General features: G+C 40.5%; 1 protein-coding gene across 2 annotated transcripts in view; it reads right to left on the bottom strand.

Annotated features, from left to right (window-relative positions):
* Positions 1-15530, bottom strand: part of SLK (STE20 like kinase) — a 63595-nt gene extending 48065 nt beyond the window's left edge. For both annotated transcript variants that reach the window (XM_025993279.2, XM_025993270.2), the window contains exon 1: positions 15250-15530. In XM_025993279.2, the coding sequence (XP_025849064.1) occupies positions 15250-15399 (150 nt within the window). In that variant the 5' untranslated portion in view covers positions 15400-15530. The remainder of the gene's footprint in view (positions 1-15249) is intronic.
* Between the last annotated feature and the right edge of the window lie 3415 nt (positions 15531-18945).

Here is an 18945-nt window from a genome sequence, read left to right as displayed (position 1 = left end):
GATTTGGGTGATTGTAACTAAAGCTTGAGAGCTCAAAGGCATTTTTCCTCCCACCAAGATAAGAGGTAAGACCCTAAATGTCCAGTATATGATGACATGCAACCATAACAAAAAATAAAAACTAAACCAATCCAAATCACCTTTCATGAACATCAACTGCATACAAGACACTGATCAGAGCTGTAGAAACACAAACACAAATACAAACCAGACACTCCACAAAAATCTGTTGTAGGAAAGAAATGCAATATAAAAGAAATGCAGTATAAAAATCTATTGAAGTGTGCTCAAGAGTTCATCTGCTACAATTCAATTCATTCTTTCAATACTTATTGAATGCCTTCTACATATCAGACACTGTTCCAGATGCTGACAGTGTAAAGAATATACAAAATCTCTCTGCCCTCATGGCACTTAAAATTGTGGGGAAAGGGTAGTCAATAGGCAAATAAATACAGAGTATATTAGTGATGTACTATGGAAATAATAAGGTAGTAACACGAAGAAATGGTTAAGCGGGCAGGTATACAGGAAAGAGGTTATAATTTTTTTTTAAGATTTTATTTATTCATTCATGAGAGACACACAGAGAGAGAGGCAGAGAGACACAGGCAGACCAAGAAGCAGGCTCCATGCAGGAAGCCCGATGGGGTACCCGATCCCGGGACTCCAGGATCACACCCTAGGCCGAAGGCAGGCGCCCAACCACTGAGCCACCCAGGGACCCCCAAGAGGTTATAATTTAAAGAGAGTAGTTAGGATGCCTGGGTGGCTCAGCAGTTGAGCATCTGTCATTGGCTCAGGGTGTGATCCCAGGGTCCAGGATCGAGTCCCACAATGGGCTCCCTGCAAGGAGCCTGCTTCTCCCTCTCTGCCTGTGTCTCTGCCTCTCTCTGTCTCTTATGAATGAACAAATAAAATCTTTTAAAAAAAAATTAAAGAGGGTAGTTAGGTTAGACACTGAGAAGGTGATATCTGAACATATCAATATTAGTAACATCCAACGATTATGTTTTCTGAGTTATGTAGACTAAAAATTTAGTATTTTTGGAAAGAAACAGGCTATAAAATTCTCAAGTTCTTTCAAGTATGCTAGTCTATATATAGCAATATCCACTAAGCTACTAGATGTTATTCATTGAGCATTACCTTGCACCAAACAAGAGTGTTTTCCACACTCTCCATTTATTAACTTAATCTTTGTATCAGAAAAGGCCCAACCACAGAAATAAATCAATGTATTTTAACAGAATTTAATATCATTATTAACTACGTTAGTATATAAGTAACTAAAAAGATAAAGAAAGAACATGAAAGATGAGGAACAAGTGCAGGGAGAAGTTACCACCCCCAGGACCAGAGGAGTCAAGGTAAAAGACTGGAATTATTAAAACCCAAAGGTTTGCAGGAAAGGTTCTACACAGCTGAAACTCAGATCCATGAGGAGACAGTGTTGCTTGGCTGGTGCCAACATCTCTGACTTTGGAAAAGGAGACCCTAAGGGATTGGGGTGTCTTTCAAGGAGGAGGGGGCTAGCCAAGTGCAGCTGGTGTTACCAAAGGTATTGATGAAGCCAGCTCTTGAGTACTGGGAAATTTCAAACTGGATTCAACTGCTGCTACAGAGAAAAACCTGTTGCTGGGGTGAAGAACTGCACTAAGATAGTGGTCACACGAACACAAAAGCAAAGAGACATGGAGCCCACAGGAAACAAAGAAAGTGTGTGCAAAAGTCCCTTTTTCCTCCTCCTCCCTGCAGCCTTCCTTCAGAGTTCTGTGCAAGTGAAACCTAGAAGTAAAGCTAACAAGGCAGAAATGTGGTTTGCAAAATCTCAGAAAAGCATTACAAAGCAGGGCATAAGAGGGTATGTTTGGAGCTGAAAGACAGTAACTTAATAGTTGGCATAATCCTTCTACAACTGATGAGGATAATAGATGAGAGAAGGAACAGAGTAGTATGAAGCATTTGGGTAAAAAATATCCAGAGTTCCAAAGAGCTGTTAAGTGAAAAGAAAGGAAACAGCACTGAAGAAAGCATATAGCTTTAGACTATTGATACCATTGTTAACCTGTTTCCAATTATATGCTAATTCTAGTGATCTCTTCAGAGGCCAGATAACATTTTGGTAAGAACAAGTATCAATACTAGAGTAAAATTAGTAAACATGACTTAGTAAAGATATTCAGTTGATTTTCATTATTTCTGATAGTTATGTTCTATACATTCATTGCAAACACTGAATTAACAAAGACTGACCTGACCCACTGCTCCTAGGAGAAATACGTACACAAACATATCTCATATAGACTATAATCTGGGCAGCCTGAGTGGCTCAGCAGTTTAGCTCCCCCTTCAGCCCAGGGTGTGATCCTGGAGACCTGGGATCAAGTCCCATGTCGGGCTCCCTGCATGGAGCCTGCTTCCCCCTCTGCCTGTGTGTCTCTGTCTCTCTCTGTGTGTCTCTCATGAATAAATAAAATCTTTTTAAAAAAGATTATAATCTTAGATCCTAAAAACAATTCATTCTGGTAGATTCTATCCCCATTTTTGTACAAAAGAGAAAATGAGGTTCAGAAGTGTTATGTGTCTTTCCTGAGGCTGCCCCACAATAAGTGCCAGAGTTGGGATTCAAATCTCACCCAACTGATACCAAAGCCAGACTTTTTACACTACACTGCACTGCACTGCACTGCCCTCTACATTCTCCCAGCTCCTGGTCAAGTCTATGTGAGGGCTGAAACAAGATGGCCAAGTGTCACTTTATTTCATCTTAGCCGGGAATGCGCAGGTCTAGGGGCTCAATTTTCCCACTTCTGCACATATATGCAAACGACTGAAAGCACTGAGTACAGACTTTGGGGCTACAAATACATTTTAACAAGCAGACAAATTCACAAACAGAGGATCTGCAAATAATGAAGATTGACTATACATGCTCTTTCTAAAATTTCTAAAAAAATTAAAAATAAAAAATAAATAAAATAAAATTTCTACAAGATATTACAGAAATGCTTCCTTAAAAAAGAATTTTCATGTGTTTTTCTCAATTCTGTAGAGTTGAAAAGAATGTACTTTATATTCTCTTAATACTCCAAAACACTATTTTATTTATAGTGTTCTGTTTATTCAAAACTTAGTCATTGATCAGTCGAGATAACCATCAACAAAGTGATGTCAAAAATAAGTTTAACATTGGCTAAAACTGCACCTTCCAAAATGTTTTACCAATTCTCAGGTCACACAGTCTTCCCACTTATTTCAAGGACTTGCTGAGTCTGAGGAGCATGAATAAACTGAAACATAACTGACAGCTGTGTGATAGAAAAACTGATGAAATTTGCACAGATCCCATAGCAGAAAAGACAGAAAAGTGAGAATACAAAAAGACAGTTACAAAAAAAATATTTTAAAATAAGACAAAGACGTCCTACTTCTGAAAACTCATTCAAGAAAAATAAAATTGTTTAGAAGGTAAGAAAGATCATTTCCATGCAAATATTCTTAACCCTGAAATTATAAAGGACCAAAATGCATGGCTGTTAAGGTAAGAAACTCACCATGAATTTTACAAGGAAAGAAAAAAGAAAAGCCAGGATGTTAAAGTTATTTTTATAGTCTCAAGTTTCAGTTACCTCTTTAAAACATAAATGTATATGTGCTAGGAATTTGGACTTCATGTGGTATTGAGTTCAAAGCATAATATTTAATAAATGCCAAATAACTGTAACAGTATAGTATAGAAATAGTTACCTGCCCAAAAGGAAACTGTCTTTGTCCTTTCACAGAAAAAGGGAGAAAAAAATGAATGGACATATGAGGGAGAAAAAAACTGTGAAAAGGAGAACTGTTAAGTAAAACAAAATAATGATGTATTTAAAAGTATGACCCAGAATATGAGAGTCTATTTGTGACAACACAGATGGAACCTGACAGCATTATGCTAAGTGAAATAAGTCAGACAGATAAATACTGTATGATCTCACTAACATGTGAAATCTAAAAACAAAAATGAAAACCAGCTCAGAGATACAGATAACAGACTGGTGACTGCCAGAGGCACAGGGTAAGGGGTGAAAGAAAAGGGTAAAGGAGGTCAAAAGTACCAAACTACCAGTTATAAAATAAGTAAGTTATGGGGACGAGATTAAGAATGCTGTACTGCATATTTTAAAGTTGTTAAGAGACTAGATCTTAAAAGTTCTCATCACAAGGAAAAAAAAATTTTGTAACTACATAAGGTGACAAATGTCAACTAGACTTACTGTGATCACTTTACAATATATACACAAATGATATAACTGCATCATACCCTGAAACTAATATAATCTTATACATCAATTATACTTCAATTTATAATTTTTAAATAATAAATAAAAGTAGGACCTCTTACTTTATTTTGAAAAATTCAAACCTACAGAGAAAGTGAATGAACTGAACAGTGAATGCTCATATGCTTATACCCCTTACCAAGAATCATCAATTATGAATATGTTGTCACATTTGGTACTCTTGCTCTCATACACACACACACAAGTATACGTACATATATATTTTACATATAGACATGTATACACAAACACACACATATGGGCATTTTTCTTTTACTATACCATCTGGAAGTAAGTTGTACTTCACTTTCCAAAACTTCAGTATGTGTCCACCAAGAACAAAGACATTCTCCAACATAACCACAATTATCATGCCCAAAAAATTTAACACTGATATAATATCTAATATGTATTCCATATTCAAATTTCCTCAAATGTCCTTAGCTTTTTAAAGATTAATCAATTTATTTATTTGAGAAAGAGAGAGAGAGAGAACACACATGAGGGCTGGGGCAAAGAGAGAGAATCTTTCAAGCAGGCTCTCTGCTAAGTAGGGAGCCCAAAGACACTGGGCTTGCCCCTATGACCCATGAGATCATAACCTGAGCAGAAACCAAGAGTCAGACCTCACCTGACTAAGCCACCCAGGTGTCCGTCCTCAAATGTCTTTTAAAAATCCCTTATTGCTTACATTTGTCTTAAAAACCTTATTTATTTATTTGAAAAACAGAATGAGCAAGGGAGATAGCATGAGCAGGAGGAGAGAAGACTCCCCTGCTGAGCAGGGAGCCCAAAGTAGGGCTCAATCCCAGAACCCTGGAATCATGACGTGAGCCAAAGGCAGGCAGGCGCTCAACCACCTGAGCCACCCAGGCGCCCCCCATTACTTATATCTTTAAAAGCCCAAACTACTTATTTGTAGAACATCCCATTATCTGGATTTGTCTAATTGTTCTTCATATTAGATTCAAGTTAACTATTTTTGACAAGAATACCACCTTAGGTGATTATGTATTTCCCATCGAATTACATCAGAAAATACATAATGACAGTTTGTCCTACTATTGGTGATCAACCTTAGATTTAATCACTTAAGACATATCTGCCAGGGAAGCCTGGGTGGCTCAGCGGTTGAGTGCCTGCCTTTGGCCCAGGGCATGATCCTGGAGTACCAGGATCGAGTCCCCCATTGGGCTCCCTGCATGGAGCCTGCTTCTCCTTCTGCCTGTGTCTCTGCCTCTCTCGCACTCTCTCTCTGTGAGAGAAAATAATAAAATAAAATCTTAAAAAAAAAAAAAGACCTATTTGCCAGATCTTTCTACTGTAACAAGCACCCTTATAGGGAGATACTTTAGAGCTGTGTAAATAAATCCTGTTCCTCCAAAACTTTTCACACAATGATCTTAGCTTAGCATCCATCAATAATCTTTGCCTAAATTATTATAGTGTGGTTGCAAAATAGTGGTTTTTCTAATTTTATCAATCTTTATATACCAACTACCATTCTTCTATTAACTATTTTGTCACTGATATTTTTGTTCAAGCTATCCTGAATCTTTGGCCTGTCCCCATTAGTTTTTAAGCATATCCTTACTTTGTGGCATATTTTCCTTTGGGGAAAAAAAAGGACTAGTGGGAAAGCTTTCACTTTTCAATTTTATCATTTCTGTACTTTCCTACTGTAGACTTGGACGAACCATTTCAATGAGCTCTGAATGGTATTCAGAAGCCAAGAGCTCAGAATACTAATACATAGTGTAATTATTTGTAGGCCATTTCAGGGAGAATAGGTGTGTGTGTGTGTCTGTGTGTGTCTGTGTTTACTATCACAAGTTCAAACTGAAACTGGTAATTCAAAAATCAGCATCACAGGGTTCATACTCATCTTTTCCCTATTCCAAGTTTCTAACTCCTTTCTTCCAGAATTTCAAGCTTAGTTTCTAAAACATCAATATATCAACTCATCTTCTCTATCCTATAATATATACAAAGGTAGTTTCAGAATTATGTTAATATAACTACTAGTAGTTACTAGTAGCAAACCTATTTAACAAGAATTCTTTCCATTTGGGAAAAAGAACTGGTAAGGAAGGCTTTCATTTTCCAATTTTATCACTTTTGTACTGCTCAAAAATCTAACCATATTAATATCCTCTTGAGTTTTTAAAAAACTGTTAACAAAAGTTATCTGGATGGTAAAATTATTTTTATATATTCTTTATACTTTGCTATATTTTCAAAACAATAGCATTTAAATTTCTGGAAATGATAAAGTATACCTTTTTGGTTTTGGGATAGAAAGAGAGCCTCATATCAATCCACAGAGAAAATTAAATTCCAGATGAATTAAAACTAAAATTCTTTATAACTGAACTATTAAAAAGTCTAGGGCAGCCCAGGTGGCTCAGCGGTTTAGCGCCGCCTTCAGCCCAGGGCCTGATCCTGGAGACCCGGGATTGAGTCCTATGTCAGGCTTCGTGCATGAGGCCTGCTTCTCCCTCTGCCTGTGTCTCTGCCTCTCACTCTGTCTCATGAATAAATAAAATCTTTAAAAAAAATTAAAAAATAAAATAAAATTTAAAAAGTCTAGAAGAATGTATATTTACTTAATTTCTGGGTAGGGAAAGTTTCTCTAAGCATGAAAGCGAAGAAAAAAACCCAACGAAGTAACACATTGACAGATTTTTGTAGAATAAATATTATACGGGATACCTGGGTGGCTCAGCGGTTGAGTGTCTGCCTTTGGCTTGGGGCATGATTCTGGGGTCCTGGGATCGAGTCCTACATCGGGCTCCCTGAGGGGAGCCTGCTTCTCCCTCTGCCTGTGTTTCTGCCTCTCTCTGTGTCTCTCATGAATAAATAAATAAAATCTTAAAAAAAAAAAAAAAGACTATTATATGTCTTTGTAGCAAAAAAAGCGGCATAAACTAAGGTAACTACAAACTAACTGCAGCATCTGGGATAAAGTGTTCATTTCCATAGTATATAAAAAGTACTTTCAGGGGTGCCTGGGTGGCTCAGTGGATAAGCGTCTACCTTCAGCTCAGGTCATGATTCCAAGGTCCTGGGATTGAGCCTGGTATCTGGCTCCCTGCTCAGTGAGGGGTCTGCTTATAACTTCCCTCCCCCCCCCACCACCACCCTGCCACCCCACCAATGTTTACTCTTTCTTGCTCACTCTCCTCTTCTCTCTCAAAAAAATCAATGAAATCATTAAAAATAATAATAAAAAGTACTTTCAAATCAACAAGAAAGGGCAGCCCCGGTGGCGCAGCGGTTTAGCGCCGCCTGCAGCCCAGGCCATGATCTGGAGACCCTGGATCGAGTCCCACGTCAGGCTCTTTGCATGGAGCCTGCTTCTCCCTCTGCCTGTGTCTCTGTCTCTCTGTCTCTCTCTCTCTCTCTCTCTGCATCTCTATGAATAAATAAATAAAATCTTTAAAAAAAAATCAACAAGAAAACACGCTAATCGGAATATGAATCAATTATTTTTTAAGATGTGTAATCTCTCTAGAAATCAAAGAAATGTAACATGAAATAAACTTTTGCCCATTGAAAAAGCAAATACTTTTTTTAAAGTATAAGAACTAAAACTGAATTCAGATTAAGGAACAAAGGCAAAGAAATAATCACTGCTGGAATGTCTAAATAGGCACAACTCATGTACATATATAAAAATACATATAAAAATAATCTGGAAACATATACATGAAACTGAGGATAGGTACAACTAAAGAGATAAAAAAGGGAACAGTAATTCAAGCAATAGTCAAAGAAGACTAACTTTATTTCTAATAAGTTAATTTTTACAAATAAATAGACATTCTTTAATTATTTCTATAATTAAAATAATTGAAAAATAAATTGGCACAACCTCTCTAGGGCAATTTCACAGTAAGCATTAATAAATGATCATTTATTTTGCCTTAACAATTCTATATCTAGGAATTTGTCCTAAAGAAATAATAAATGTCATAGAAATATAAACCATGTAATATGGACATTTGACATATGATGGCGGCACTATAAAGCAATAAGGAAAGGATGCTCTTTTCAGTAAATGGTGCTGGGACAACTGGGTATCTATACAAAAGAAATGAAACCATTGACCAAAAGAAGCCAGACACAACAGAACACATTTATACGAAGCTCAAGACACACCAATAACTTGCAGTGGTCTAGGTAAGAGATAATGGCAGTTTCGACTAATATTGTGACAGTGAAGGAAGAAGTCAGATTCAAGAAATATTTAACAGAATTAACAGGCCTTGGTGATTACATTGGGTTTGGCAGATAAGGAAGCTTAAGGTGTTAAGAATGACCTCCAGGTCTCTGGCCTTTGTAGACAGAAATGTCAATTCCTGAACAGAGAACACAAGAGAAGCAAATATGAAGCTGACATCAAGAGTTTAATTAGTTCATATTCTGACTTGTTTAAGCAAACTGTGAGATATCTAGGTGAAAATCTCTAATAGATACTTGGATGCATGGGTCTGGAGTTGAAAAGAGAAGTCTTGGGGTAGAGACATAAGTTGCATTTAGATGGTAATAGAAACCACAGGAGAAGATGGACTCTCATAGGAAAAGTAAAAGAAAACAGGGCCTACACCCAAGTCCTGTGGAATCCCAACACTTAGAAGTCAGAAAAAGGAAAAAGAGCCAGCAATAGTCTGAGGAGTGGACACAGAAATGAGAAAAATATCAACACTGTGGTAACCTAAAAACCAAAAGATGAGCTTTTTATTTTATTTTATCTTATTTTTAAGAAGAGCTTTTTAAAGAAAATGATTGGTTGAATGTCTCAAATGCTCCTGAGAATACAAATACGGTATAAATATCCACTGATAGAAACATGGGAAATCCTGAAACCATACCAAGAACCATTACCTAGGGGGTTGGTCCAAATAAATAATATACAAAAATGTCACAGAACCAAAGGTTATGGGGTGGTTTTTTGTTTGTTTGTTTGTTTGTTTTTTGGATATGGGGTTTTGGATTGAAAGAACCAAGAGGCAAGATGAAAGCAGGGAAAAAGCCTATATCAAAGTACATCACCATGAACCAGGATAAAAAGAAAATCTTAAAAGCTATGAAAAGAAAAATATCACAAAGAAACACAAAACAAAGTGGCATGGGACCCTTAATAGCAACACTTAAAGATGAAAGACAATGAATGGAAAAAGTCTTTAAAATTCTAAGAAAAAGTTATTTTTGAACTATAATTCTATAACCAAACTATCAAGTAAGACATTATAATAAAGATGTATTCAGACAGGCAAGGTTTTAAAAAAATGTACCTTCCAGGGCACCTGGGTGGCTCAGTCGGTTGAGCAGCTGCCTTCCACTTGGGTCCTGATCTCAGGGTCCTGGGATCAAGCCCCACTTCAGGCTCCCTGCTCAATGGGGGAGTCTGATCCCCCCTCCCCTCCTCCTTCACCCCCCCACTCATGCTCTTTCTCTCGAATAAATAAATAAATCTTTAAAAAAATAAAAATAATTAAACAATAAAAATAAGAATAAATAAAAAATGTACCTTCCATGGATCCTTTCTCAGAGAACTTACTGAAGACTATACACAACCAAAACAAGGAAGAAACTCAAACAGGAAAAACAAAGCATTTAAGACACTCTTAAGGGGTGCTTGGGTGGCTCCATGGGTTAAGCGTCAGGTCATGATCCCAGGGTCTTAGGATCAAGCCTCACATCCAGCTCTCTGCTCAGCTGGAATCTTCTCCCTTTGCCCCTTCTCCCTGCACTTGCACACTTGCTCTCTCTCAAATAAATAAATAAATAGTCGTTAAAAAAAAAAAAGACACTCTTGAAGCAGGGGTGCCTGAGTCACTCAGTTAAGTATCCAACTTTTGATTTCAGCTCAGGTCATGATCTCAGTTTTGTGAGATCAAACCCCATGTAAGGCTCTGTGTTCAACGAGGAGTCCACTTTAGATTCTCTTCCTCTCCCTCTGCCCCTCCTCCCACCCATGCTGTCTCTCGCTCTCAAATAAATAAATCTTTAAAAAAAAATTAAAAAGGAAAAACACCTTTGAAGCAGTCTGAGCTCCCAAGACTTCCACAGAGAAAAATTATAATCCATTATTGAGAAATACTAAAAAAAGAACTAGAGGTAAAACATATGCATAAATAGGAAGACTCAATATCACAGCAATGCTAATTTTTTCAAAACTGATTTATAAATTCCATAAAATCTCTTTAAAAAGCACAGTAGGATTTTGTGGAACCTAAGCTAATTCTACAAAGTACATGCAAGCACTAAGAGCCAAGGATATACAAGTTACTGTTGATGAAGAATATGGGAAAGCTGTACTCTAGCAGAGATGTATTTTATTTATTTATTTATTTATTTATTTATTTATTTATTTATTTATTTATTTATTTATTCTTAATGACCGGTGGGGGGTGGGGGGCAGAGGGAGAAGCAGGCTCCATGCAGAGAGCCCAACCTGGGACTAGATCTGGGTCTCCAGGATCAAGCCCCGGGCCAAAGGTGGCACCAAACCGCTGGGCCACTGGGGCAGAGATGTATTTTAATGCTTTCCTAATTAACACAGTGAGAAAATGGTACAGAAACAGATCAATGGAAGAGAATCGAGATCACAAAAACAGATACATTTAACAGGACCCTGTAAAGCAGTGAGAAAAAACTTTACTCCCAATGATGGGTTCTGGGATAACTGAGTATTCAGCTGAAGAAAAAACTGAAATTAGACCCCTACCTCAAACCATTTACAAAAACCTATTCTACGTGGACTGTATATGTAACTGTTAAAGGCAAAATCATAAAGTTTTAGAAGATAATACAGGGGGTTATCTTCATGATCCCAGGTTAGGAAAGAATTTCTTACATACAATACAAAAAGTATAACTGAAAGGAAGAAACTGACAAATTGCACTATATTAAAATCAAGAATTTCCTGGGCAGCCCGGGTGGCTCAGAGGTTTAGCGCCACCTTCAGCCCAGGGTGTGACCCTGGAGACCCGGGATCCAGTCCCACGTCGAGCTCCCTGCATGGAGCCTGTTTTCTCCCTCTGCCTGTGTCTGCCTCTCTCAATCCGTGTTTCTCATGAATAAATAAATAAAATATTAAAAAAAAAAAAAAAGAATTTCCTGTTCACAAAAAGACACCATAAAGAAAATGAAAAGACAAGCCAGAGAATGAGGGTATATTTACAATAACCATAATTTTAAATGGTTAAAATCCAGAATACACTACAAATAAACGAGAAAAGGACATCCAATAAGAACATGAATAAAAAACGAACACAAAAGTAGAAATCCAAATTACCAATAAACTTACCCCCAAAAATTACATAGTAGTCAGGGAAAGATGAATTAAACCATAATGAAAAACATAACAATATCAGATTGTCAAAAATTAAAAATTCTGACAATATCAAATGTTGCAAAGAGATGCTCAGAGCAAGGAAAATCCCATACACTCCTGGTGGCAACGTAAACTGATATAGTTTGGTATCCCTAGTGAAGTAACTAAAGTTACACTAGCCTATAACCCAGCAATTCTACTCAAGTCTTAGCAAAATTTATGCATATACACACCAGAATTGTATATAAGAGCCCAAAACTGGGGCAGTCCCAGTGGCTTAGCGGTTTAGTGCCGCCTTCAGCCTGGGGTGTGATCCTGGAGACCCGGGATCAAGTCCCGCATCGGGCTCCGTGCATGGAGCCTGCTTCTCCCTCTGCCTGTATCTCTGTCTCTCTCTCTCTCTCTCTCTCATTCGCTATGTCTCTAGTAAATAAATAAAATCTTTAAAAAAAAAAATAATAAGAGCCCAAAACTGGAAATGAATGATATACCCATTAACAGTACAAAGGTAAATAATGGGTGATATAATCATAAAACAGAATTCCATGACACAATGGAAATAAATTACAGCTCTAGGTGATAAACATGAACTTCACATACATATTTCACAATTTTTTTAAAAAAGGCACATGCTCATCAGGGCCATAAAAAGAATCACTTTCATCCAGCACACAGTCAGGAATTCAGTTTCTATTCAACACGATTTTATGTCATCCTTTCTTTATTAAAAGCAACAAAAATCCAAACACAAAAAATTGTGAGAGATATTACATATCTTCATTCATGCCAAATAATACTACATTAAAAAAGAAAATAAATTTAAAGTGAAGATTTTTAAGGCAAGAAAGTTACTGTTACACAGTTGTATAGTGCTGAAGTGAGTGGAAGGAATACAACTATATCAAAGAAAAATGTTTCAAATAAACTAAATATATACAGGAGATGACTGCCTATATACCACTTAATCTTTGAAACAATTACTAACTTTTACAAGCAGATGACAGAATCAATTTTAGAAAGTTTTCCACTGCATACTACTACATACAATATTAAGGTTTGATAGCTTTTTGCTCCACAAAGAGGAAGCTGATAGAGTTAAAATTTCTAGAGATCTTGGAAAGCAAAAAAACCTTTAGGAACTATAATTCACAAAGCAAAACAGGCCAGGTAAGTTTAAATTTTAAATTTTCTTTAAAAAAAAAAAAATCTCAGAGCCCATTCCTTGGAAGCACAGAATAGTGAAATGATAAAAGTAAAATGCAAAGAACTCATACTCTTCAACTATCACCCTAAAACAGTCATCAAGCTCACAAATATTATCTTTGACACAGTTTATAATTATAGTGTTCAACTACACAGAGTAAGTCTCTTTTCAGAAAATTTTCAGTTGATGTTTCACTTTAGGAAGATCTGTTACATTTTACAGAAAGAGTCATTAAAGAATGAAATCATAGAGCATTATTAGTATGTCCCTGCAATCTGCCTGTGCCCTGGGAAAACAAGAAAATGGTTTACCATCTTCATAGGCCCCTTTTCCTGTCCCATCCCATATTTCGCTTCTGAGCTCTAAATGTAGTTAACAATAATTCCTACCACTCATTGAGCCCTTTCCACATGCCTTTAATTCTCACACACTGAAGCGCCAATCTTACTGAGAAAAGTGAGACATGGAACGGTTAACTTGTCCAAGGTCACAGGCTAGTATTGAGAGAGCGCAGATATAGTCCAACTCCAGAGCCAATGTCTTAATACTATACTGTTTCTGATAAAACATTTATACCCTGAAAACTGCCCATAATCACCTACCTGCCCTAACCACCTACTAACTACTGGATTCCAGATGCCCTAAGTATTTATTTCTGCTTTTCTTAGAGAACTGCATACTCACAGTGTGGAGTGAAGCAAATGTTTAGCGAAATGCAGGATTTTCCAGCTAAGAAAACGAAGATCCAAAGAAGTGAAGTGTTCTGTCCATGACCACAATGCTGGTTTGTGACGGCCAGCACTAAAGACAATTCTTGACTCCTAAGAGTGATCTCAGGATACCTTACTCGGTACTGTAAGCTCTTGATGCAACCCATACTCTACCTTCCACACAAACACTGAACTTCATTTTGCCAACTTTGACAGCACAGGATTGCTTCGATAGCATTCACATACAGGTAATACACACAGATACAGAGAGAGATGCACTATGTGCTCAGGCAATAGATAAACCCAAATGTATATCACAATTCTGGGCCCTGGTTTTATCATTAACTACAATATGTAACAATGTAGCTATAGTAGCCATGTGACAATGTGTTTTAAAAGCACACAGAGAAGAGCGCCTATTCCAGTCTGAGTGAAAAAATGAGGACTGGAAGCTATGAGATGCTTTTGAGGCAGGGCAAAGGCAGAGAAGTGTGATGGTACTTAGGAGAAAAACCCTATCATTTCTACCAATGGGCATGACAGTGGAAAACAATAGTAAATACAGGGTCAGAAGACTCGAGTTCAAATCTAGACTGTGACTCATGTGACTTTGACAAATTTGAGTCTCAGTGTCTTTACCTGTGAAAAGCAGATACTACTGACCAGCGTACCTCCAGGCCTTTGGTGGGGGGGCCAAATTATGTGAAAGTGCCTTACGAGCTGCAAAGTCCTGTTTAAACATAAGCTATTTATGTTTTCACTTCTAGGCAACCCTGTGGGTCCTTCCCTCTGAACCGTGTCTCATAAAAACCTCACCCTTCAGGATGAAAATATTCCGATGACATCATTCATCTACTGCTTATGAAATAATAAACAGTTAACATTAATCCTTCACGTTGAAACGTCAAAACTGTCTCTACTGGAAAAAAAAATACATATAGATATCTATGTCTATAGATATATATGTCTTTATAGATACTTTTAAATTTCTCAAGCATTAGTACTGACTTAAGAGTCAGTGGCCTGCTGTAATTATATTTAGAAACTAGTACCAGATGCAGGTTTTCTTCTGGAAAATTTCTACCAGAAATTCCATTCCGTTTTATAGTATGTTGTCCAGGAACCAACTGAAGAATAATAAATAGCCTGCAAGTAGCAATCACTTTGCTCTCATCCCAGAAGACTGGTTATGGCATTAGCTACAGATAAAACCCAATGCATGCCCCGGGCCCTAAAAAGGGAACTGCTCCAGCACAAGCACACATAAATGAACACAGACAGCCAGGAGACACACATTAAATCCACCGAAAAGCGTACGGAGTTTCCTATTTCAAAAACCAGACCCCCTCCTTTAGAGAACACCCTCGTTTCCTTTAAAGTTTGACAGAGTCTACAGGCTCTCTAACCCTGCCTCCCTGATTGCCTCCCTTTAGCAATCAGCCGAAGCCGCATGCAGGCCCCATTTTGTTCGACCTTCTACGCTCCGGTCTTGGCTACTCCTTGGATGCCGGCCCACACAAAGTTCTGGTGCACCTTTACCAAGTCAAAAGAAGGGGCGGGGGACAGGAAGGGGACGAGGCTAGCGAGACCTTCCCGTGCCCCTCGGCACCCGCGGCCGTTTTCTCGTACGAGACCAACTTCCCGTTTCCTCCTCCCCCTCCTTACCTTGTACACTTTCCCAAAGGCTCCGTCCCCCAGTTCTCCTATAATCTCCCAAAACTCCTCGGGGTTCAAATCCCTCTTCACGTGTTCGTACTGCTTCTTCTTCTTCTCGGTGCCCAACTTGAAGATCTTACGGAAATTGAAGAAGGACATTTTCCCCCCCAGCAGAGTTCCTTGCACTTAAGGGACTAAAAGCAACAATAAAGGCAAAGTTTCTCCTCCCTCCTCTCCGCGCGAGCCCGGCGGGCGGGCGCGGGGCGGCGGTGGCGGCGGCGGCGGCGGGCGCGGGCTTCCCGGCTCCCGCCGCTCCGGCCGGGCCGTGCCCGGGGAGGGCGGGGCGCACTCCGGCTCCGGCCCTCGGGGCGAGGACGTGAGGGGGGGCGGCGGCCGCGGGCTGCACGAGCGGCCCCTCCGCCGAGCCCGCCCGCGTGCCCTCGGGAGGCGGCACCTGCCCGGACGCTGGTCCCCACCTGGCCCGGCCCGACGGGTCCGCGCGGTCCGGACGTGCGCGGCCGCCGCCGCCGCCGCTGCCGCCTAGGCCCGTGTCACGGCGAGTCTCCTGGGGCGGCGGCCACCCCGCGCGAGGGACGCGGCCAGCGCCCCCGGACGCGGGCGGGCGACAGGCCGAGCTCTCCCACCTCGGGCCGCGAGCCCCGGGGCGCCTCCGCAGCCGTCCGCTCCCGCGGCGCGAGGCCCGCGCGTCCCTTGGGCTCCGAGGCGCCGCCGCCGCCGCCGCCGCCGCCGCCTCGCTCGCTCCCCAGCCCACACGGCCTCGGCCGGGAGCGCGCGCAGACGCCGACGCCGCAGCGCGCCCGCGCGCCCTCGGCCGCGCGCTCCCTCTCCGCGCGCCCGCGCGGGGGCGGCCCCTCTGGCCCGCGCACGCGCGCTGAGCTCCGCGTGCTGGCGGCGGGGAGAGGCTCGGCGGCGGGGCGCGGGGGTGCGAGGTGGGCGCCCACGTGCCTCGCTGCTTGACGGTTGCTCCGGGTCTGCTCTCCAGGCCCCCACACCTTGTCAGCCCACCCACCGCTCGGGCGGCGTTGCCGGGTGGGCGCTACGACCCTGTTGACCCTGTTGCTTGTGCTCCCGAATGTTGCCTCCATTCTGGATCTGGAACATGTGTAAAGAGTGAAGGCTGAGCTGCCGTTTGGGGCTGCAAAGTGGACCTTTTCTCTCTCTAAGGGGTCCCAGAAGTCCTGTGACAAAGGAGTATGTTTTATGGCTGGAACTTTAGAGCCAGAGCTCTCCAGCTCTGTGACCTTGGGCTGGTAACCTCTCTGAGCTTCAGTTTCTTCATGATGAAATGCAGACCTGGGGGAGTTGTGGCGAGGAATAGAGGTCAGCCCGTAGCATGCTGCCTGCACGGGCAAAGGCTTAATTTTATTTTTTTTTTAAAGATTTTATTTATTCATGAAAGACACAGGGGGATCCCTGGATGGCTCAGCGGTTTAGCGCTTGCCTTTGGCCCGGGGCGCGATCCTGGGGTCCTGGGATCGAGTCCCGCGTTGGGCTCCTGGCATGGCGTCTGCTTCTTCCTCTGCCTGTGTCTCTGACTCACTCTCTCTCTCTCTCTCTCTCTCTCTCTCATGAATAAATAAATAAAATCTTAAAAAAGAAAGAAAGACAGAGAGAGGCAGAGACACAGGCAGAAGGAGAAGCAGGCTGCCTGCGGGGAGAGCCCCATGAGGGACTCGATCCCAGGACTCCAGGATCTCGCCCTGGGCCAAAGGCAGACACTCAACTACTGAGCCACCCAGGTGCCCCTAAACGCTCAATTTTAGTTCTTGCTGTTGGTACAAGTGTGCAGTTAAGAGAGGCATAGATGTATAAAAATGGCTTAAGCCCACTTCTCAAGTGATGACCAGGACACTCCCTTGAGGGTCCTCTACCTTCTTCTGGCCATTTTCACGGGGTCACAGCCCTGGTGCCACCCTTAGTGACTCCATCTGAACCACTTACTGAGAACTTCACTGCCTGACGTGGCTCTGGCCCACCCTGGACACCAGTAGTAGAACACTGTCCATCTCGGCCATGTGGACGTTGGCTGGAATCTGCCGATGATGACCTGCCTTCCCCTCCTCCGGCAGAAGAGAGCTCTTTCAGGGCAGCGATTTGTTGATCATCTTGGTATCCAAGAACCTGGCAACATTCCTGGCATATCATGGGAAAGCAGATCCCTTGAAGAAAGGAAGGAAGGAAGAGAGAAAGGAAGGAAGGAAGGTTATATAGGGAGCAAAGTTTGTGTTGCTATCTATATAGTACCCACAAATCCCTTCCTAACCATTTTGCCTTCCAGCCCCAAGATGGCATAACAAACCCCTCTTGCAATAAAGAAGCTTATGAAAAACTATTTTTAAAACTATTTATTGAGGTATAATTGGTATACAGTAAGTCACATTTTAAAGAAACACTTTTTTAAAAAAAACATTTTATTTATTCATGAGAGACACTGAGAGAGACGCAGAGACATAGGCAGAGGGAGAAGCAGACTCCCTGGGGGAAACTGATTGAGGACTCGATCCCAGGAGAGCGGGATCAAAACCTGAGCCAAAGGCAGATGTTCAACCACTGAGCCACCCAGGCATCACAAGAAACACTAATATGTGTTGACAAATGTATACAATACACCTGTGGAAACAATACCATAATCCATTCTAATTAGTATCATTTATGTAGGTGGCACTAGATGTAAAGGAAACATACTCATAATGGAAAATGAAGAAATGCACAAAGAATAAAAAGTACTCTAATTCTACCATCCATAGATAACCATTGATAAGGCTTTATTACACATACAGTATTTCCAAACAGAATTTTTTGGCTGGGCATTAACTTTTTTTACAGGGATAAAATTATACTGCATAATTACTCTGTACTTTTCATATTCCAGTATTATTAGTTACTATTTTCTTCCATCATGGGATATTTAGATTACTTACAATTTTTTTCTCTGTTTTAGATAAAAACACTGATAAATACTTTTGTTCACAAATGCTTTTCCACATATTTGATTATTTCCTTGGAATTACCAAAAGAAGATTTGGGTCAAAGGGTATAAATCCGTTTCCCTTTTTTTTGTTCTTTTCAAAATAGGGAAACCTTTACTGTTTTCTCAAATTAAAAGATATGATAACTTGTAATTTAATTCAAATAATACAAAAGTGATAAACTCTGAAGCTATCTGTCATTCTCTCGTCCTGCTTTCCCCTCCCCAACTACACCCCCACCCTAAACATTGTGAAAAGTTAAGACTAATGAGCATGAGGGAACTTTGGGGGTGGGTGGGTAATAAAAAAGTTCTAAAACTGGGTTGTGATTTTTTTAAAGATGTATTTATTTGAAAGAGAGCATGTGTATGTGCATGTGCAAGCAAGTGGGGAGACAGAGGGAGGGAATCCCAAGCAGACTCCCCACTGAGTGTAGAGCATGGAAATGGGAGCCCCACAGGCCACTGGATCGCAGGACCATAAGATCATGACCTGAACTGAAACTAAGAGTTACCCTTAGGCACCCCTGGATTGTGTTGATTATTGCACAACTGTACACATTTACTAAAAACCATTGGAAAATCATTGGACTGTACACTTACAATTGGAAAATTTTTATGGTATATAAATTTAACCATAAAACTTTTTTGGAAAAATTTTATGCTATATAAATTAAACCATAATAAGCCCGCTTTAAAAAAGTTAGCTAGTGGAC

The sequence above is a fragment of the Vulpes vulpes genome, chromosome 15, assembly GCF_048418805.1.
Source record: "Vulpes vulpes isolate BD-2025 chromosome 15, VulVul3, whole genome shotgun sequence".
In the NCBI taxonomy this organism is placed as follows: Eukaryota; Metazoa; Chordata; class Mammalia; order Carnivora; family Canidae; genus Vulpes; species Vulpes vulpes.
Note: the sequence above shows the minus strand (reverse complement) of the source record. Positions and strands in the feature narration are given on the sequence as shown.